Source organism: Gopherus flavomarginatus, chromosome 12, assembly GCF_025201925.1.
Source record: "Gopherus flavomarginatus isolate rGopFla2 chromosome 12, rGopFla2.mat.asm, whole genome shotgun sequence".
Lineage (NCBI taxonomy): Eukaryota > Metazoa > Chordata > Testudines > Testudinidae > Gopherus > Gopherus flavomarginatus.
Genome location: NC_066628.1, coordinates 52567574 through 52589688, shown reverse-complemented (window position 1 = coordinate 52589688; position 22115 = coordinate 52567574). Strand labels below are relative to the sequence as shown.

At 45.7% G+C, this 22115-nt stretch overlaps 1 protein-coding gene across 5 annotated transcripts in view; it reads right to left on the bottom strand.

The window, feature by feature from the left end:
• Nucleotides 1–22100, bottom strand: part of GPS1 (G protein pathway suppressor 1) — a 41742-nt gene extending 19642 nt beyond the window's left edge. For 2 of the 5 annotated variants that reach the window (XR_007768858.1, XM_050919967.1), the window contains exons 1-14: nucleotides 20308–20486; nucleotides 18169–18261; nucleotides 11832–12013; nucleotides 9931–10095; nucleotides 9570–9705; nucleotides 9318–9395; nucleotides 8687–8747; nucleotides 8149–8234; nucleotides 7587–7681; nucleotides 6166–6271; nucleotides 4126–4206; nucleotides 3857–3994; nucleotides 3409–3543; nucleotides 2475–2559 (exon numbers count right to left, since the gene is read on the bottom strand). Coding sequence is in view for 4 of the 5 variants with exons in the window: in XM_050919967.1 (XP_050775924.1) it covers nucleotides 2485–2559; nucleotides 3409–3543; nucleotides 3857–3994; nucleotides 4126–4206; nucleotides 6166–6271; nucleotides 7587–7681; nucleotides 8149–8234; nucleotides 8687–8747; nucleotides 9318–9395; nucleotides 9570–9705; nucleotides 9931–10095; nucleotides 11832–12013; nucleotides 18169–18261; nucleotides 20308–20448 (1572 nt within the window). In the remaining variant the exon portion in view is untranslated. Of the gene's footprint in view, nucleotides 1–2349; nucleotides 2560–3408; nucleotides 3544–3856; nucleotides 3995–4125; nucleotides 4207–6165; nucleotides 6272–7586; nucleotides 7682–8148; nucleotides 8235–8686; nucleotides 8748–9317; nucleotides 9396–9569; nucleotides 9706–9930; nucleotides 10096–11831; nucleotides 12014–12958; nucleotides 13026–18168; nucleotides 18262–20307; nucleotides 20487–22013 lie in introns of those variants that run through there. The other 3 variants (XM_050919966.1, XM_050919968.1, XM_050919969.1) reach the window with 3 other exon arrangements.
• Between the last annotated feature and the right edge of the window lie 15 nt (nucleotides 22101–22115).

Below are 22115 nucleotides of genomic sequence, written 5' to 3'. Positions count from 1 at the left end.
CTAAAGTATCATGAATTCTGCTCCCTTTTTAAAGAAAAATAGCTTTTGATGAATATGAGCTAGAGCCAGGGGTCGGCAGTCTTTCAGAAGTGGTGTGCCGAGTCTTCCATTTATTCACTCTGATTTAAGGTTTCACGTGCCAGTAATACATTTTAACGTTTTTAGAAAGTCTCTTTCTATAAATCTATAATATATAAGTAAACTATTGTTGTATATAAAGTAAATAAGGTTTTTAAAATGTTTAAGCAGCTTCATTTAAAATTAAATTAAAATGCAGAGCCCCCTGGACCGGTGGCCAGAAACCGGGCAGTGTGAATGCCACTGAAAATCAGCTTGCATGCCGCCTTTGGTACACATGCCATAGGTTGCCTACCCCTGAGCTAGGCCTTTCAAATTGTGACATCTACAATTCCGTTTTGAGGCAGATCTCAGATCAAGAACAAAGTATTCTCCATCTCTGCAGATGACTGAGAAATCTGTGCCTCAGCTAGAAAGGACCTAATTCTCTCTAGGGACATAAACTTTGTAGATCACTACAGTAGCATAAAATGTGTAGAAGTGGCCCTTAGAGAATATCTAATGTGTAAGGGGATGTCTCTGCTGTCAAAGCAGCTCAACACCCTTCCTCTCCCAAGCCTCTGGGTAAGGACCAGAGAATACTGGACCTTGGGAGGGGAAAAGAGAAGGGGCCATAGCACACTGCACTCCAACTATTCTTGGCTGCCTCTGACCATTGAGGCGGTTCTAATTTACATTAGGGGCTGGGTAGGCCCTTGCATAGCCTTCAAATAGACTCAGGCTGGTCTTCACTAGTCAGGTATTTCTGAGAATCAGGGTAAAATAGCCAAGCTTCCTGGAACCAGATCTTATTCAGGTGAGTTCAGCCCTTCCAAAGATGGGTCTGGATTAATGCAAAGTTACTGAAATTCCAAAATATGCACAACACCTAACCAAAGACTTCACAGTAAGTACTGCCTCAACTTTCTTCACATAAACCACAAAATGCTTCAGCAACAGAAATCTACAAATGGAGGAAGTTGCTGCAGTTTAGCAACTACACAAATGCATCTTACACATGGCTGCTAGAAAAGCAAGAAAGAAAAACTTCATCGAGCGGTGTTCTTCATAGCACCTCATACAGGTGATATTACCTTATTTCGAAACACCTCCAACCACATTAAAATGCTCCAAACAGGAGCCTGTCAAATCACCAAGGATAGGATAAAAAAAAAGAATCAAGACAAAGCTAAAAGCAAAAGCTAAAAACTAACACAAAACTCCAAACATTGCAATGAGCTTTTTAATTGCCCTCTTTAATGCACTAGGGATAACGACTTATTTTAAAACAAAAATAGCATTAACAATAACATTTGTTTGTAGTAAATTGCTGGACCAGTCAGAGTTGGATCAAAATCCTTAAATTTGTCCTATGGGACTGGATGAATATAAAGATGCTGTAATTCCAGAACATTCAACACTTGACTACGCTCATTGGTACAACACGATCCGGGGTCTGGGCTGCAACCTTAAACCCATTTATAAAAGGAAAGTTGGGACAGATGCACCTGCCGATCAGGCACCTGGGCTGGTTTCTGTTGGTTTCTGCCCCAGATGTGTTGTATTTCTACGGCATTGACTTAGGCCACCAGGAGCCACTGGTGCACAGGTTAAGAAGCCACTGTACGCTGATGAAGTGAAATGCACAAGCAACAGTATTTGCACAAGATGGAGCCTTACTGCAGTGGCGAACCACCACCAAAATCCAAAGCCAAGTGATATGCATGTGGGAACAAATTAGGAAACAGGCCTTTGAAAAAAGGACAGGCCAGACTGAAAGAGGTTGGCTCCAGGGTAAGTGCAAAAACCTGAAACAGATGCCTTTGAGTATGCAGAAGTGGTGCCATATTTCCCAGGGTGGGTGAGAAGTCCTAGAATGTGCTTCCTGAGAGGAGCTCCCCTCTGGCTGAATGCTGGGCCCTACCATGGAGAGCATTTCAGTGTGAGGTCTTTGAAGTAAAGAAAAAGCAATGCATTGCTCAGAGACAAAGCAACACTTTCAGGTCAGTGAAACAGTCTCCCTTTAGATACACCCCCATCCATCAAACTTACAATCTTCCTTTGCAGTTCTGATCTGGAAAGTTCTAACAGCAGCTGAAGAGACCCAAGATCAGCATCTCTCTGAAATACACTACCAGTTCTTTCTGGGGTGGAGGATACAGAGGATAGGGCAGAGAACATCAACCAGCACTAAAATGATGGACAATTCCAGGGACGCTGCATTTAGTGACAGCTTCTGTTCTAAAGGAATTAAGTTATGTGAATCTGAACATTAGCCCCCACCATCAGCCCCAATGAAAGAGAGAGAGAGAATGACAGGGATAGTTTGTGAGGCTCAGTAGTCTGTGGTTAGGACATAGGACGAACAGCTGGGTCAGAGAAGTGTGGGGGGGTGGGGGAGGGTTCTTTGATCATACATGAAGATTTTCACATGTTGGTGCTCATCCGGGACTGGCTGTTAGCTGGAGTAAGCTCGCCTTGGCTACCTTCTCGTGGAGGAGACTGCAATAAGAAAACAAAATACAGCCCTGGTTAGTGATGGGCTGGAACGGCCCCTGCACCAGGGCTCTAAAAAACACAGAATACTCCCAGAGAGGGCTTGCTCAGCACAGGTAAACCATACAGCAGGGTACTGGCATTCTCAGCTCAGCTTTCCGTCTTTCCCAGCAGGAATTGGGTGGAGAGTGGGCCCTACACACCAGGAGCACAAAGCTTGTTTATTTAGTTGCAAATAAATATTAAGTTTCAATCATTTTTTCTGTTCATAAAACATTCACTATTTCTGCAAAAGAATTTGTTATTCACAAATATTTGCACAACAGTTTACAGACCATGAGGTGTTTGCAAACTATTCACTTCAGCTATTCAAGGTATGTGATGGGTCATCTATCGTGAATCAAATACACATTCGGAACTTGAATGCCATTTGGCACTTAGATACCACAAGGATGAGCATACTACGACAGCATCAATAGAATCCAGTGAATACTTTATACAGCAGTTAGCCTGCTCTCTCCAGGGCACTGTCCTGCAGAACCATCTCTTGGGCAGGATTGCTCCAGTCAACATATGTATTTCAATTTCCCTCATGAAAATAAAAGTTATGAATAATTAATTCCTTTGTTGTAATTTAACCAGCCAATCACCTACTGACTAGAGTAAATAGTAACCAGGATTTGTCCTGCTAGCTACAAGCTCCATTCTCTAACATTCTCAGAAGCCATTCTCTTGTGAGGACAGCAAACCTCTTTCCCTAGAGTCCCTAGTCACCAGCTTTTACCCGTCTGCACCACATCATCCAAATGGATGCCCTTTATCTCAGATTCCAGGACAAAGGGGTCCTTTGCTCACCTTGACGTGTATCTGGTTGCGCAGGACTGCTGCCCGCAGGATCATGGCTTTGGCACGTCGCTGAAACTCTTTGCCCATTAATAAGGACTTTTCAAAGGTGGTGCTGCGCTGGTCTACATCCCGAGCATAAAGAATCTGTAACCAACAAGAAGAACTCAACACAGGAACTGGAAAAGGGCTCAATTACTAGGAAACTCCTTCCACACAACAGACCAGGAGGGATCTACAGGACTCAAACCCTTGACATATCAGCTAGGCAAACACACCCTCAATACAGGCAAATGCAGCTTCAAACAGTACTCCAAGAGCAAAGAAAGGGAGAGTGAAACTGAGTTCTTCAAGAGCTTGTCATTAAAAAGCAACGCTCCTGCTGTATTAACCAAGATGGTGGTACAGCAACAACCTAGCACTTGCCATCAGAAACAGACGGAGGTGTGAGGACACTCACTTTGCTGTGAGAGTCTATTCTGGCATTGATCAGTCCTTCCAGGATCAGCTGGGTCAGCTCATCCTCCAGTGCTGCCACGGTGGTGTTAAATGCTGTGGCCATCTTGCGCATGTCTGCTGATACGTAGGGGCTGAAATACTAAGATTAAGAAAATAGAATCAGTTTCCAGGTTCATCCACCTTCACCCCCAATCCTTTGAAACTTTATGGTGGGAGAGAGGTCCTACCTCTAACCCTTACCCGTTCCTCAGGTTTGCATGGAGCAGTTACCTGGATAAGGGCACGATTTCGGATCTGCGTGTAGAGTGTCCTCACATGAGGTGCCAGGTACATATCCAGCAGCAGATTATCCTATGCAAAAGAAAGAGCAAAATATTAGAAGCTAGAGCAGGAAGCAGGCTGGATAAAAATAATGATTTTTTTTAAATCAATTTTTAAAATTTTAACTAAAACCAAAAAAACTTAAAATTTAAAATAGTTATTTTACACGTTGCTAGACCTTTATTTTCTTCCTATTTTATAATCTTAACTTGCCACAATGAAAGTTTTGACCTTGTTTCTTAGAGGATCTGGAAAAGGGTAAAAAGTGATGTGGCAAAATTTGCAGATGATACAAAATTACTAAAGATAGTTAAGACCCAGGCAGACTGCGAAGAGCTACAAAAGGATCTCACAAAAACTGAGTGACTGGGCAACAAAATGGCAGATGAAATTTCATGTTTATAAATGCAAAGTAATGCACATTGGAAAGCATAAGCCCAACTATACATATAAAATGATGGGGTCTAAATTAGCTGTTACCACTCAAGAAAGATCTTGGAGTTATTGTGGATAGTTCTCTGAAAATATCCACTCAATGTGCAGCAGCAGTCAAAAAAGTGAACAGAATGCTGGGAATAATTAAGAAAGGGATAGATAATAGGACAGAAAATACCACGTTGCCTCTATATAAATACATGGTACGCCCACATCTTGAATACTGTGTGCAGATATGGTCGCCCCATCTCAAAAAAGATATATTGGAATTGGAAAAGGTTCAGAAAAAGGCAACAAAAATTATTAGGGGTATGGAATGGCTTCCATATGAGGAGAGATTAAGAAGAGTGGGACTTTTCAGCTTGGAAAAGAGATGACTAAGGGGAGATATGATTGAGGTCTATACAGTCATGACTAGTGTAGAGAAAGTAGATAAGGAAGTGTTTACTCCTTCTCATAACACAAGACCTAGGGTCACCAAATGAAATTAATAGGCAGCAGATTTAAAAACAAATAAAAGGAAGTATTTCTTCACACAACGCACAGTCAACCTGTGGAACTCTTTGCCAGAGGATGTTGTGAAGGCCAAGACCATAATGGGGTTCAAAAAAGAATAAATAAATTCATAGAGGATAGATCCATCAATGGCTATTAGCCAGGATGGGCAGGAATGGTGTCCCTAGCCTCTGTTTGCCAGAAGCTGGGAATGGGCGACGGGATGGATCACTTGATGATTACAGGTTCTGTTCATTCCCCCTGGGGCACCTGGCACTGTTGGAAGACAGGATACTGACCTAGATGGACCTTTGGTCTTACCCAGTAGAGCCATTCTTATGTTCTTAAGAGTTACAGATTTTACAAACATGTTTTCCTTTCTTTAAAAAGACCACCACGAATTCACACATGAAATTAATGAGCAAGTAGTTCATGTTATTTTTGGAGCCAGCACCACCTTCTGATGTACTGAAACTTCCATAAGGCAAAAAAGCTGAAATGCTTTGACTAAGCTAGACTTCATCGAGGTTTTCTGTCTAAAATCAGTAAGATTTGTGCTCCTACATCCCTTGGGTGCTGTTGAAAATCCCACCCTTAACTACTGAGATATGTTCTCACACTGCAGTTGTTGATGAGGCCACGGACTTGGTTTTTCAGCATAATTGTGCATTTTAAGTGTGAAGCTTCTTGGCAGAAAAAAGGCAATGCAAAGTCTGAAATTTTAGTAACAGTCCAGCAACTAATTAAAGGAACAAGGACAAAATATCCACTGTAACAATTTAAGTCTATAGAAAGGGAAGTAAAGAACTAGCAACATGTAAATAAAAATAAATTTTAAAAAATTAAAATCATGATTCTTATTCACTCCCATCTAGAACCAGGAAGCAGAGCAGAAGAGTCCAACATGAAACACCTACAACTTCAGCGAATTTGAACATTCACTGCTTTTCTTAAGACAAAGGAGAAGAACCCTCAGGCCCTCTGTCACCCTCTCTCCCACCCATTACATGGAACCCTGAGGTCCCACATCCCCATGCTTCCCCCCTTCCCAGGACTCACTTTCATCTCATCCAGCATCTTCAGGCATGAAGCATATTTGGATTCATAAAACTTGAAGATGATGTCACGCACCTGAGGCTCCAGCTCCAAGAACAGTTTGAAGGAGCTGTAGACACACAGCGGTAGTCAGGCCCTGGGACCAGTCATTGACACCCCACACCCCACAAACACTACCACCCCAATACCTGGCTATGAACACTCTCCTCGCTGCCCTATGATGCTTCAAGTGTTAACACTCTAGCAGCCTGGACAGCCCATTTTCTCTAGGGTTGGGGACGGGTGGATTCAGCATAGCAAAGGTGCCAGGATCAGTGAAAGCCAAGAGCCTCCTGCCAAAGCCTGTACTGGAGGTCCCCTTCCATAAAATATAGGAAAGTATGTTGAGCAGGGCAGGGCAGGACCAAGATGGCATCAGTACTGTCAGAGTTGAGCAGCACCTGTCTGCACTATGCTAACCACCGCTTGGCTTCCCTTTTGGGAATAGTACCTTTACTCACAGTGTGCTGAGAAGCAGGGTATGGCTCAGCATAACAGACTTTAATCCACAGAGGACACAGATCCTCTCCAGGGAGTCCAGCACCTCCAAAGTCCCTCCCACAAATCTCTGCATGCTGTTGACCTCTCCCTGCAAGCCACCTGCCTGTCATGCGAAGGAAGCTGGCTGGTTAGCAGAGAGAGGACAACTCCTTTACCCCCTCAATTTAGGACTGATGCACTCTTATCAGTTAGGGCAGTGGTCCCCAACCTTTTTGTCTGGCAGGCGTCAGACGAAGGACCGTGCCGGCGGTGGAGCTTCCGCCGAAATGCCGCCAAATTTCTGCGGCGTTTCTGCGACAAATGATGTCATCGAGAGGCGTCGCCACCGAAACACCGCAGAAATTTGGCAGCATTTGGGCGGATGCTCCATCACCAGCCAGGACACGGGCTCATTTAGATGCCCCTGTGGGTGCCGCGTTGGGGACCCCTGAATTAGGGGGCTATTATATTGGATATTTGTATGGCTATCATGAATATCCAGAGGTATAATTAATGACAGATTTTGGAAGGTATATTAACATCCCACTTCAAGGTTTACTAGAGACCAGGATGAGACCTAATGGGCAAGGGGGTAGATTACCCCACAACTACTACAGAGCAGTACTTACACCATCCTTTGAAGCATCTGGTGCTGGCCACTGTCACAGAAAGAGACTGAGCTAGATGGACCTTTGTCCAATCCATTCTGACAATTCTTATGTTGCTATTGTGAAAGTCTCATCTGTGACTAAACTGGTGCCTTTTCATAGAGAAATCCCAGCTAACGTTTAAGGTTTAGATACCTAAATGGGGTTCTGGAACTCATGCCTTACTTCCAACCAGAGACCATTCTTGAGCAAAGCTCCAGTACCCATCCCACAAACTCCTCCCCAGGCATCACCTACCTGCTAGAGATGACATTGCGTTGCAGTTCCTGACGGTCAAAGGTGGCCAATGCACAGAGGCCACCATACACAGCCACGTTACTAGGAGATAACAGCTACAGAGAGACAGAGATGGAGACCAGAACTGAAGCATCATTGAATGCTGTAACATGGAGCAAGGCAGAGCTAAGCCCAGACCCTCCCCTCCCACAGCAAGAATACAGGTTGACCCTTGACAAATACAGTGGGACCAAGAGAAACCATGGACACTCCCCAAACCAGGCTTCACTCAGACCCCAAAAGCTGGAATAATGCCCAGCAGCCAGCCTTTCAATTCCATTATCTGACCTCCCCTAAATTCACCTCCCTGGCTCCACCACAGACTTCCTGTGTGACCTTGAGCAGACTCCTCTAACACAGTTCCCCCATCTGTAAAATGGGAATAATCCTGTTTGCCAAATACATTACAGATTGTGGGCTCAGATACTACCGTGATGGGGGCCCATAAGTACCTTACACAGACAGATACTGAACATAGCTTCCCCTCTGACCCCTGCACACAGCCCTCTCTTGGTCCTCTTACCTCTGGGAAGTCACAGTGGTCAAATGAGGCCAACAAGAAGCACTTTGCTGCCTGCTTGTATTTCCGAGCTGCTAGTTCAGCTAAGCCTAGGAATCAGACTTAGTTAGTTCTTTGTCCACTACCATACATGTACTAGTTAGGACATAAATAAAAAATACAGAAGAATGGAGTGGGCACCAGGATCCTGAGGAGTTGCTAGAGACCCCCCAGTTTCAGGGAAGCAGACATTGTGTCAGTTAAGTAAGTGACATTCTAGAGACTGAAATGAACTGCACTAGGGAGCCCTGCCTTGGGAAGTTTGGGGAGATGCAGGAACCAGTCAGGAATGGGAATTCCAGGATGGTTCCCTGCTCAAAACTTGTATCCAGTCAACTGCGTTTGCGTCCTGCCAAGAGAACGTGAAGTACAGAGACCAGTGAGAACATTCTAAGCACTCCTTGGCTGGGTGAGGCACTCTCGACTTCAGTAAAGCCCCAGGAATGGCAAACAGGCGAGAAGACAACCTGGTGGCATCCAAGAAGCAGAGGAGCTCACTCACCTGCCGCACACTTTAGCTTGGTGAGAATCGCCTGTGTCTGGCTGTCCCTCTCTCCTCTTTGCTAGAAGGTGAAAGGAGCAGGAGTGAGTGACTAGTACAGATCCCTTCCCAGTACTTTCCTTTACCCATACTGGGGGAAGCCAATCTGCTTTGGGAGCTCCCTTTGATCTCAGCAGCAGAATCCCCAGATAGCCCTAGGGATACTAAAACCCAGGAACCCATTTGGGAAGGTAGGCAGCATTCTCAATAGGAAGGCCACAAGGACACCATTCACACAGTGCCCAGCCTTTTATGGCTAATGGCAAACACAGGACAGAGGTGGTCAGAGGACTTGGTCCTACTCCATTCAATGAGAGGTAAAGTGCTCCAGGCACAAGTCATTGTGGAGATAAAAGGGGCGATGGAGCCCAGAGAGGAGAGTATACCAAGCATCAGGATGAACTGACAGTCTGATTAGCTGAAGAACACTGGGTTGTGTGTGAGTTTGTGCAATGAGGGAAGGAAAGATGCATGGAGCAAGTCCAATAAAGAGTGAGGGAAGGGAGAGGGGAGGTCTGGCCAACCCTGACTGAAGAGGTACAGCGCAGATAGAGGAAACATCTGAGATCTGTAAGGGAAAGAAACCTCTTACCTCTGCAATTTCTGGGGTGGACTCTGCCTTGCTTACGTAGCTCAGAACGTGGGACCAATTCTGAAGGTAAACACTAACCTGCAAGGGGACAATCAGACATACAACAGTGCAATGAAAGCAAATCAAAGAATAAGCAAATGGTGCAACCTGCTGGCTGACCGACGTCATTTCAGAGATAGAAAGGTGTAACTCATCTATGCTAGAGGGACTCCTCTGCAGATTGTACGATTCTCTCGCTGCATGGCTCCCTACCTTGATGACATTGAGACACATGTTAATGACGTGCTTAGCGCTGGTACAGTAATCACGGGCTCGTGAGTAACACTTGAGGGCATTGCTGAGGTCCCCACAGTCAAGGTAGTGATCACCCAGGTCATCGTGGCCTCTCCTGGAGAGAAGGATGAGAAGAGCAGTGATCTGCATACTCAGGCAGAAAATCTCAGAAAAGTGCAGGGTTCCTATTGACTGTGGGGAGGAGAGGCACAAAGCTTGCTCATGCTACTCAAATGGACACTGCACCCAGCCCCATCTAATGCAACCCGGGCGCTGAGCTGTAGTCTCCCGGGGGAGCAGAATGCTCTTTCCCACTCCAATCAAGCATTTCCCTCCTCACCTGATGCTCTCCTTAATTGAATTTCCTTTGTAGTTTTTCAGATCTGTATCCAGCTTTTCCAGTTTGAGAAGGGCTTTCTTCCGTGTGGCCTCAACCCACGCTGTATCAAGAGGAGGAGGCTCAATCCCACCATCAGGGACAGCATCAGGGGTGTTCTGCAGCTCTCTGAAAGTCAAGCCAATAAGAGTCTGAATTGGGCTGTTAAACTATAACCTCTCCAAGGCAGGGGCCTGCTATTTATGTGGCACAGGTCCCCTGGCAGACAGCATCATGCATTACAAGAGCAGCCATCTAAACCAGGGGTCGGCAACCTTTCAGAAGTGGTGTGCTGAGTCTTTATTTATTCACTTTAATTTAAGATTTCACATGCCAGTAATACATTTTAACGTTTGTAGAAGTCTCTTTCTATAAGTCTATAATATATAACTAAACTATTGTTGTATGTAAAGTAAATAAGGTTTTTAAAATGTTTAAGATGCTTCATTTAAAATTAAATTAAAATGCAGAGTCCCCCGGACCGGTGGCCAGGACCCGGTCAGTGTGAGTGTCACTGAAAAATCAGCTCGCGTGCCGCCTTTGGCATGCATGCCATAGGTTGCTTACTCCTGATCTAAACAATAAGGAGGCAAGAGGAAAAGGAAAGTTCATAGTCAGTAGTGAAAATCTGCATTCTAATTGGATTTTTAAAGTTGCCTTGTTTTTTGTCACAGCCAGTTAAAAATCCTTTTCCTCAAAAAAGTGTTCCTTTTACAGATATGTTCTGAATACGCAGGTTCCTGACTAACTGAAAAACAGGGTGAGCCTATTCCATAAAGCTGATTCCAGTGAGACAATAATGGTCCTGTGAGCCACTAACCCACTTCACGAGCATCAAGAGTCACCAAACCTACTTCAAGCACCTCCATAAAAGATACCAAGCATGCACACTTCCCTACACTTTCCTCTCTTCCTAAGTGATTTCAATCAGTTCGACAGCAACATGCAAATGAACTTCAGAATCAGACCAGGCTAAAGAAGGGAAGTCACAATACCCCCAGTCTTTAAATGAAGTGCCCATAGCTCAGCCACAAATGGAAAAGCAGCTCCAGAGAATGGCCTAATTTCACCTATCTCAGGTCAGTCCTTCCTGCTTGAATTGAATTCCTGTCTCCCAATATTTTTGTCAGTTAAATTATGTCTCTACCTCAGGTAAACCAGTTTAAAATCCATTTTGTTCCACTGACATTTACTCCCAAAGTCACAAGAAACCAATAAGGATCAATACATTGCCATGCAAGGCAGTAAGATTCTACACACAATAGAAGGGTTCCATCCAATGCAGATTAATCAAGAAATCATCTCATGTGCATCATAACTGCACAGTAAGGATCAAGATGGGAACGGTGAATAAATAAGGAAATTATCAAGGCTAATCGCTAACAACCAAAGCCTCATCATTTTAAATGAAGCTTCTTAAATGTTTTAAAAATCTTATTTACTTTATATACAACAATATTTTAGTTATGTATTACAGACTTACAAAAAGAGACTTTCTAAAAATGTTAAAATGTATTACCGGCACGCAAAACCTTAAATCAGAGTGAATAAATGAAGACTTGGCATATCTTCTGAAAGGTTGCCGACCCCTGGTCTAGCCTGTCCTCAACATCCATGTTTAAGCTTTACTAATGTGAAAGCTCAGAGAGAGAACAGACCCTTCTGTGTATTTCATCTCTAAGAAAGCACTGAGCCCAAGATGTAGGCAGGGTCAGTTCACTGCAATCTGATGTCAGATTCCCATCCAATCTCCATGAGGAGCATTTTGCTGTTACACACAATCTCCTCTTTCACAGAGGTTTTCCTGTGCTACATTTGCCCTGATATGGTCAAAGCAGTTCCAGATTCCCACCATCTCCTGGTACCTGGTGGCCTCTGACAGTTTTCGGTGGATTTCCTCATACACATCAACGTTGAAAGTTCTTTGGACAAATGACAGCGCCATCTTGAGGGCCTCCACCCGCAGCTGTGGACAGTGGTCAGCGATGAACTGCAACCGCTCTATCCGCATCAGGCCACTGTAACTAGATGCATATTGCTCCAAATCCTGCAAACAAAACGCAGGCCCAGAAAGAGTATCACTAACACAAATACCTGAGTGGCCCACAAGCCCCCCTCCCTGTCCTGCAGAGTCTGTTCCTGCAGCCCAATCCCACTGGAAAACATTAAACCACTCAGCAGAACATAAAAATTATTCATTTTCCATTTCTGCTTCCCTCAGGGTTTGAGAGATACAATGGCGGGTGGGGGGCGGCAGCTGGGCTCGGGCAGTGATTTAAAGGGCCCGGGGTTCCCCGCAGCAGCTGGAGTGTCTGGCCCTTTAAATCCCCGCCCGAGGCCTGAGCTCCAGCTGCTGTGGGGAGCCCTGGGCCCTTTAAATCCCAGCCAGAGCTCTGGCAGCGGGGCTTCAGTGGGGATTTAAAGGTCCTGGGGCTCCCCACAGCGGCTAGAGCCTCTGCCCTTTAAATCCCGGCCCGAGCCCAGCTGCCGGAGCCTCGGCAGGGATTTAAAGGGCCCAGGGCTCCAGCTGCTGTGGGGAGCCTCCGTCTCTTTAAATCACCGCTGGAGCTCTGGCAGCTGGGCTTAGGCAGTGATTTAAAGGGCCTGGGGCTCCACACAAATTTGAATATAACACGGTAAAGCAGCGGGGTTCAGGTGGCACTTTAAAGGGCCTGGGGCTCCCCGCTGCTTTACCATGTTATATCCGAATTTGTGTTATATTGGGTCACATTCTATGGGGGTAGAGGTGTACTTCTGAAAGTGTGCCCAAATTTGGCTAGAATTTGAGCCCCCTTTTTTGGAGGGTGGGGGGAGAGGTCACAGTTTGCACATGCTCAGAAGACTTGCCAGAACTTCACAGCTATTTTCCCCAAACAGTCTGCCTACACTGAGTATGCTTTAGCCCAAGACTGAGCAGGATCCCCAGTCCATGATGCCATCTGATATACTGGAGTCCCACTGAGCCCACCCATTCCAACCTGGGCTTCCTCACCCTGTCCTTGCTGGGCCAGGCCTTCAGGTCTTCTCTAGCACACACACAGAGGTAAGGCCATACCCAGCTGCAGAGACAGACTGAAATCACCTCCATGTGGGAGGATTCAGCTCAGCCATTTACCCAGCACTCACGTACACACCTCCTTTGGGGTGCAAACCCAAAATAATACTGTCTTGCACTGTAGAGAGAGATTTGTACAGTGCAAGCTCATAAAAATCACCAGCTCTCTCACTGTGAAGGGAGATATGCACAGCTCCCTGCCCCCCCACACCCCGCTCCAGATATGAATTGTACAAACTGGTTTATAGAAAACAAAGAAAAGTTTAACTACAAAATACAGATTTTAAGTGATAAGGGATAGCAAACAGATCAAAGCAGATAACTGAGCAAATAAAACAAAACACACAAACTAGACTTTATTCATACATTAAAGAAATTGGCGACAAATAGTAATTTCTCACCCTAAATGTTGTGTCATGCAGATTGCAGCATTTCTTGAAAATAAGCTGCATTGCCTGCAGCTTAAATGTTCAGCTATACCCTTCCCAGTCTGACCTTTCTCAACCTGGGTCCCAGTCCTTCTCCCCAGATCAGTCTTAAGTATTTCCAGTAGTCATCCTGGGCGGGGATTCAGTGAAGGACCAGAGACATTGACTGACTCATGTCATAAACAGATAGTTAAGGGTTAATGTCTCTTACCCGTAAAGGGTTAAGAAGCTCAGTAAACCTGGCTGACACCTGACCAGAGGACCAATAGGGGGACAAGATACTTTCAAATCTTGGTGGAGGGAAGTCTTTGTTTGTGCTCTTTGTGTTGTGGTTGTTCACTCTCGGGGCTGAGAGGGACAGGACATCAATCCAGGCTCTCCAAATCTTTCTGAATCAGTCTCTCATGTTTCGAACTTGTAAGTAATTAGCCAGGCAAGGCGTGTTAGTCTTATGTTTGTTTTCTCAACTTGTAAATGTTTCTTTTTTGCTGAAAGGATTTTACCTCTGTTTGCTGTAACTTTGAACCTAAGGCTAGGGGGGGTATCCATCTGGTCTATAGGAATCTGATTACCCTGTAAAGCATTTTCCATCCTGATTTTAAAGAGCTAATTTTTACCTTTTCTTTCTTTAATTAAAAGCTTTCTTTTTAAGAACCTGATTGATTTTTCCTTGTTTTAAGATCCAAGGGGTTTGGATCTGTGTTCACCAGGGAATTGGTGAAGTCCCTCAAGGCAACCCGGGGGAAACAGAGAGTGCCCCAGACACCGTAATTCTGGGTGGTGGCAGGGTTACCAGATCTAAGCTAGTAATTAGGCTTAGAAGTGTTCATGCAGGTCCCCACATTTGTACCCTAAAGTTCTGAGTGAGGAAAGAAACCTTGACAACTCATTTCTCAGCCTTAAACAGGATTTACATACAGTCGGATCCCCATCCCCCTTCAGTGGAAAAGTACCAGGGTCACTTGCTGGAGGATTCTCTGCAGCTTGAGGTCTTCAAACCACAATTTGAGGACTTTAATAACTTAGACATAGGTTAGGGGTTTGTTACAGGAGTGGGTGGGTGAGATTCTGTGGCCTGCATTGTGCAGGAGGTCAGACTAGATGATCATAATGGTCCCTTCTGACCTTAAAATCTATAAGTCCATGAGATGATGTCTTGTCCCAGGGGACATGTTCACATGACCTTGACGTGTCAAAGCAACCATGAGACAAGGTTTATTTGTAATGTCCACAGGAAAGAACTCCAGGAATATGGGAGACCAGCATCTTCAAAAACCCATTGCATGGTCTTTCCTCATGGCCCAATGAGCCTGATTGCATCTGGGAAATGCTCACCAGACAGTAGGCAAACACTTTTGCAATTGATACAGAGCTTATATTCCTAACTTCAGATATAGCAATGATACATGCATACAAATAGGGTAATCATATTCAGTAAACCATAACCTTCCCAATGATCTCACAAGACCTCTCTCGCATAAAACGTATCTTAGTTATGCCATTCATATTATAACAATATTTGTATGAAGAATATGGGGTCCAGCCTCACACTTCCCCTGAAACAGCTGCAGCTCTGGATACTGCAGGGCAGGTAGAGTTCAAGTCTGGGTTCAGGCACTAGAAGAGAAATGCAGAGAAACTCTCTCTCCTTATGCTTTCAGTGCTCCCTCTGCAGACACCCAGGCAGTTGAAAGCTGCCTGAACCAAAAAATGAGGAGGGGACAAGAGCCAGGAGGGGAGGGGGCCTGGGAGCCAAGGAGGGAAATGAGCAGATGGTTAGGGATGGCAGCGCTAAGGAACTGGGAATCAACTGAGAGAGGTTTGACAAGGAACCAGTATGTAGAGGAGAACTGGGACAGAGAGAAGAAGCCTGAGGACTAAAGACTGGCATTGCCTAGGACCAGTGAAGAGAATGGGACTTGGGGAAGAAACAAGACTGGGACAGGGCTGAAAGGGTCAAGCCAGCAGTAGAACAAGCAGAAAGGTCTTTGACTCCTGGAGCACACTCCCCCCCCCCCCCGAGCCTGGAATTGAACCCATCATTCTGTCACCGTCTGCAATTATCTGTGAAACCCATTGCCAAAGTGTGTTGCACTGCGTTCTAGTGAGGATACATATAGAGTAGGACAACCTACTACTGCTATCTGTTACTCCATTACCGCTAAAGGTTCAAATCATCTGATTACCTGTGTGGGTGTCAATGTTACCACACATAAGATTGCCAAGTCAAGCACTCAAACATCCAGAAATGTCAAAATTAAGGTTTCCCTTGTGTTTATTAGTTATGACCGTCTTAATTACACAATCACATCTGTGTCCTCTCCCCCCCCCCCCCCCCCCCCCCCCGCAACAGGACCCCTGCCTAATAAATGCACAGGATGAATCTGCTCTAGATTGTGTAAGATGACTCCCACTTCACTTGCTGCATAAGTTGGAAGTAGTACTTGTGGTTGCCAGGACAGCTAAAAGCCCTCCCTCAACTGAGTGGGAGGGGCCAGTGGACCCAGGCCACATTGAAAGACCTGTACCTAGGACACTTCTGGGAAAACAGGGTCTAAGCCTGCCCATAGCTAATGGAAGAAGGGTGATGAACACATCAGGGGACTGCAGGAAGAAAAGGATGGTCTCATGGTTAAGACAGCTGAATGCTGCCCTGGAGAACTGCATTCTATCAGTACCTCTTTGCCAGACAGCCTATGTGATGCCAGGAAAGTCACTTAAAGCAAACTTTTCACAGCTGGCTAGTAACTGTTTTATAGATGCCAGTCTTGGTCTGATTTTGCAGAAGAGCTGAGCAATCACATCTGCAACTGAAACCAATGGGTGACGTGCTTTGAACATATGAAGCACCATATAATGCTACATACACTGAAAAATCAGGTCCTAGATCTCTCAAATTGGGAACTCAAAGTTAATAGAGAGATTAAGGTCAAACATGTCCGTCTCTGTTCCCTATCTATAAAATGACAATACAACTACCCCCTCATCTCACAGGTGTTGAAAAAAACATTTCTGAAGCACTCCAGTACTGGAGTGATAATACCAAATTCATGAGGAAATTAATAATTCTGTCTTCAGAGCAGAGTTTGAACAGTCGGCAGACAATAAGCATTGGGGCCACACACTGAAGAACGAGGAAGAAACAAAATAATGAATAGTTGTTCATTAAGTGAGCACTATTCATTTTGTGCCTTGAATGAGGCTGGGGCCCCGTGTGAAAAATTGGATGTGATCATGTAATTAAAGACTACCGTAACGCACACTCATAAGGACAACCTTAATTTTGGCATTTCCGGATGTCTGAGTGCTTGACTTCGCAACCTTAATAGTGTTCTTTTAATGCCATTTTTGTTTGGAATGCTTGATGCCATTTTAATGCCATTTTCTAACTTTGGAATGCTTGACTTTGCAACCTTCATTTTTTTTAATATTATATTTTGACTGCTTATTTGTATCCTCTGCAGGGGCTGGGCCTTATCCACCATCCTTGCAAAGTTAATAAAATACACTGAAGTTGGTCAGTATCTCGGAAAAAAAGAGGAGTGGCTGTTGAAGGCTCTACCGGAAATGGTACAGGATCAGAATGTTCTGCCTTCTGACATGCGGAGACTGCAGCCCTTCCAAACTCTTTAGCTTTGACAATTCCAGATGAGTCTCAAGCTTCCCAGCTGAGACTCAAGAATAAAAACCCCATTATAATTATACCCTTAAAGAAACATGGCTATAAACTCCTCAGAGTAAAGCGTAAGCCTGAGAAAAAAGGCAGATTCACCTACTGGTATCAGAGGGATGCACTAAGCCAGCGTTTCTCAAATGAAGCCACTGTGGCTACCAGCGGTTTTCCTGTGGCCCCAACAGTCTCCTGGGCAGAGATGGGGAAGACGGCAAAGCAGTGCCTCCTCCCTACAGTGCTCAGGGGCAGGCTTCAGCCCTCCCTCCCCAACTTCAGCTACACATACACCTTCAGCCATGGGGTTCTGGGGGTGGGCTTAATCCTCCTCCCCCAGCTGTGAGGCTCTTGCTTCAGCCCCCCTCCAGCTTCAGGGCTTCAGCCCCCCACACCCTGAATCCAGCTGTGGGGTTCCAGCTCTTGGCTTCAGTCCACAGCAGTTGGGCTTCAGCAGGGCCAACCTTACAGGGTCCAGTGGTAAAGAGGCAAGGAGCGGGATGAGAGGCTATGGAAGGACGCTTGGGGCGATGGGGGAGACGCAATGGGGGATGGGGAAAGGCAGCAGGGGCCAAGGGCACCAAAATACAACTGTACGTTCTTTTAATTATTGAGTCTGAAAAAATCCTACATTAATAAATGACAATGATTTGGACATGTATATGATCATATCTGTTTTCCCTGAAGTCTTTCAGGAAAGTTTGTCAGAACAGCCACTAGCAAGAGTTGGCAACTGCACTCTGAGGCCATCAAAAATTTGTTGTGAGACACCTGCACTAAGCCATCTCAGAACAGAAGTTACATCAAGGCTATATATAACGCACTATCAGTATGACGACTTTTAGCCCTGCCCCAGGAAATGCAAGGAAGATTAGCACAGGAAAAGAGGCTATGGGAGAGCTCATTGTTACTCTATCACCTCCCACACAGGAGCTGCTGTCAGACTGCTGTGTAAATATTTACAGGCGGGAAGTGAGAGTGGAGTACTCTAGAGAGTCTTCAAGGGGAGAGGCCAAGCACAAACATCTCTCTGCCTCTCAATCAGTACATACCAGAGTTGGGTTTTCCACCACATAGTTGATATCAGGTGCATTCTGCTGATCCTCTTGTGGGTCTACGTCAATCTGCATAGGCTCCACTGCACCCTGCGACAGCAAATATGGGGTCAGATATGGTTCTTCTACATCCGCACAGGAAACAGCTTGCTGAAAGATGGGCTCACAATCAAGACAGACTCCATTTAAACACACATGTAATGGAGAAATGAAGACACTGCTCTTGACAAATCTTCTCTTTAGGATCCTACCTCCCACACAATCCCATTCCTCAGAATGAAAGGCTCCTCCTGAGTGAGCTGCTCACTACCATTCACGCACAACTCTTTCCTCCTTCAGTGGCTTTTCAAGCAAGAAAATGCAGGAGCATGAGAATATCTTCTAAACATGTCACAGCATCATAGAGATGCATGGCATATTCCAAAAAACATCTTTTCTGAGCAGGGTCAGGCAGGTCATCAGCTGAGGGACAGCACTACAAGTGGCGCTTGGAAATACCCAATGCGCACCTATACACCACACCTGCAACTCTCTGAAACTAATACCTTTCTCTCTGGGATCTTATTTAAAAACAAAAAACCCACAACAAAAAACCTGTTCAGGAAAAAAAAAATCATAAAAACCATGAACAAAGTAAGCTGTAGACAGGGTCTGCAGAAAACCTAGAACAGTAGCTGTGGGAGGTGTGAACTGCCCCATTCATCTCTATGAAGAATTAACACATGCTTCAGGCAAAGGCTTGTCTACACAGGGAAATTTACTGCTATATAGTTATAATGACCTGTGTGCAAATTTATTCTGGAACAAGAGTGCCTTTTTCCAGCATAGCATGTCACTTTGAAAACAACAAACTATACTGGAAAAAGGCATGCTTATTCTGGAATAAGTGTGCCCAGCTGAGGTGTTATACTGGTGTAGCTATACAGTGGTATAATTATATCACTATAGTTCTATTTGTAAATTTCCCTGTGCAGACAAGCCCTTGGACTGGAAAGAGTCAAAGATGTGGAGAATGTATTGCAAGCAATGACCCTTTGACTCCATAAGTCGATAATGCTTCAGAGATAAACACTATATTCCCCTACCCCAGGGTCATATTCAAGCTTCACCTGGGAGACCCAAGCTCAAGGAGGCCAGCAAAAGCAAAAAGCACTGAGAATAGGATTCTACATAAAGACAGGAACACTGGGTCAGACCAAAGGTCCATCTAACCCAGTATCCTGTCTGCCAACAGTGGCCAACACCAGGTGCCCCTGAGACAACGAACGGAACAGATGATCATCAAGTGATCCATCCTCTGTCGCCGATTTCCAGCTTCCAGCAAACAAACAAACATGCACAATCTACTGCAAGTAATGTCTCATTCTGATGATTTACATGGGCAGAGTTTAGCGTACCACCATCTTTTCTTCCCAATAATCTGACCTGATTAGAAATTTATCCCATATTTTCATAGACTCTGCTCTCCCCCAGGAACCAAGGGTAAAAAGTGAAATTTTTTTGAGAGGGGTCATGGAAGTTCCAGAATTCCTAGTTCTAAAACAGAGAACCCACTGGCTCCCTCCCCCTCCCCCACCCCATTTGCCCTCACATATTGCACAACTCCGAAGTACACAATGCTGACATGACTTGAGTGAGGAGAAGATTTAAGTGAACTCTGTCAAGGCCCAAAGTAAAAGCAAGCCAAGATAAGTATACAGAGGAGTGTTTTCCAGTTGCCATAGTTTGTTATTCTCTCTCTGGAGAGAGACACTGTCAGTGATTATATACACCAGTGCTCAGGACAACAATAATGTACAAATCCAGCTGGGAAAAGCCCAGATACAGAACAGGAACAGTCCTCTTCCATCACTATAAGGGGCAATATCCTGCATCACCCTCACCCATGAGATTCTTCTCCCCAAACCCTCAGCTTCCACCCCCAAGACAAGGAAAAATGCCTTCACCACAGTAACTTTGAATTAGGATTCTGAAGAGAATGCACACAATCAGTTGTTCTCAAATTGGTTATTCATTTTTCAGGTAGTCAGTTTTTGCACAAACATTCACTGTCACAGAGTAGTTAAAACTCAATTCACGCTCACTCACTCCCCAAGTTTTTCTGAACCCACATGAGTGCCCTCTTTGTTAAGGTACCTCATTAAGCAGTGTACAAGCTGACAAGCTGGCACTCAAGCTGAAGTCTCCTGCTGTACTCGGAAGGAAGAGGTCTGACCTACTGCTGTGGGGTGTGCAGTACAGATCTGTCACTGATGAAGAAGCTGAGCTATCCCTCATCCTGTCCTGACTCTCTGCACCCCCTCTCCCTGACACAGAACTTGCCGGCTGCTAAAGGGAAGAAAGACAGTTAACTTGTGGAGGGATTCACAGGGCAGTCCCCTGACATTCCTATGCTTAGCATTCCTACTCCCTTTGGGGTTTGAACAGTGGCTTATAGGTTTTTACATTCTTACCTCTTCCCTGAAAGCCTTCACCTCCTCTCTACCTGCTGATTTACTGGGCCACACTCGCTCACCTCAAGAACTTACATGTAACTGGCACACAGTGAATATTGCTTTAGAAACAAATAGATCTGAAAGCAGCCCAGCAAAACTGCTATAATTATTGGGAATACTGTCCCTTCCTTCAACATATTTGTTTGCATGTTGTTCATGTAATGAGTGGTATAAGCAAACTAGATTAATCTCCCTGAATTTTCTGCTAACCAGTTGTTTCAAAACACCTGGTCCAGCTCTGTTGGCAGGTATGTACAACTCCTATAGAAAGATCAGCAGACAGGAGAAGTTTAACATCACAGCCCAATAAAATAAAAGTAGCTAAAGCATAGTTCTCAAGAAGTAGAATAAAGTAACCAGTAGCTATTGTAATGTACATGGTATGTTGCAGAGTGGAGCCAGCAGTAGCTATTGTAGTATATAATAGGGGAGGACAAACTGTGGCTCAGGAGCCACATGTGGCTTTTACCATTAAAGTGCAATTCCTCCCCCCCCCGCCCCCCATTCTCCACCAACCAGACTGGCAGAAGGGGAGCTAAGGACCTCTGCCTTGCAGCAGAGTGGTAGAGTAGGGGCTTCTTCCCAGGGGAGAAGGGAGTCTCAGGGTTTCTGCCCCATATGGCACACCTGCTGGGGCAAGGGGCTTCAACAGGAGTGGGACTGAAGCTGCTGGGACAGTCAGCTCCCACGGGGATGAAGCCCCAAGCCCCAGCTCTCAAACGTCTGAGGATTGTCATATGTGGTTTGGAGGATCAGTAAGTTTGGCCACCCCAGTATATAAAGTCACTAGAATAGCACCAGAATATTCTGCAACTAATTTTGTTTAGGGAGCTTAGAAGTCAGCAGCTATACGTTGTAAAGGAAAAAGCATGAGGCATAAACAGCTACAGATAATACTACAAAACACCGTTTTCAACAGGCCAAGGCTACGCACACAGAGGCAGGGCTAAAGAGAGCCCGCAATCCAGTGTGCACAGTGAAACAAACACCGCCCCAGTCGGCCCAAACAGCTCCGGATTATGGCAGAGCCGCCCCGACCAGAGCCCCTGGAAGCTGCGCCCGGGAGCAGCTGGGCCCCGTGAGAACGAAACACCGGGAAAAGCCCGAGGCCGTCAGCCGCCTCTTGCGCAGAGCCCCGGGAGCTGCCAGCCCCGGGTCCCGATCACAGCAGCCAGCGCGGACCCGCGGGCCGCCCCGCTGCCAAGCCGGGGGCTCGGAGCGGACCCCGGAGGGACATGAAACCGGCTCCGCCGCGCGGGGGCCGGGGCCGGGGCCGAGCCACAAGCCAGCGAGCGTCCGGCAACGCGGCGCCCGCAACCCCGGCCCGGCCCGCGGGAGACTTTTTACCTGTAAATTAAAGACCTGGACGGGCAGCGGCATCCTCCCCCACAGCCTTCACTTCCGGATCACCTCCTGCTCCGTGCCTTCCGGTTAACTTTCACTTCCGGG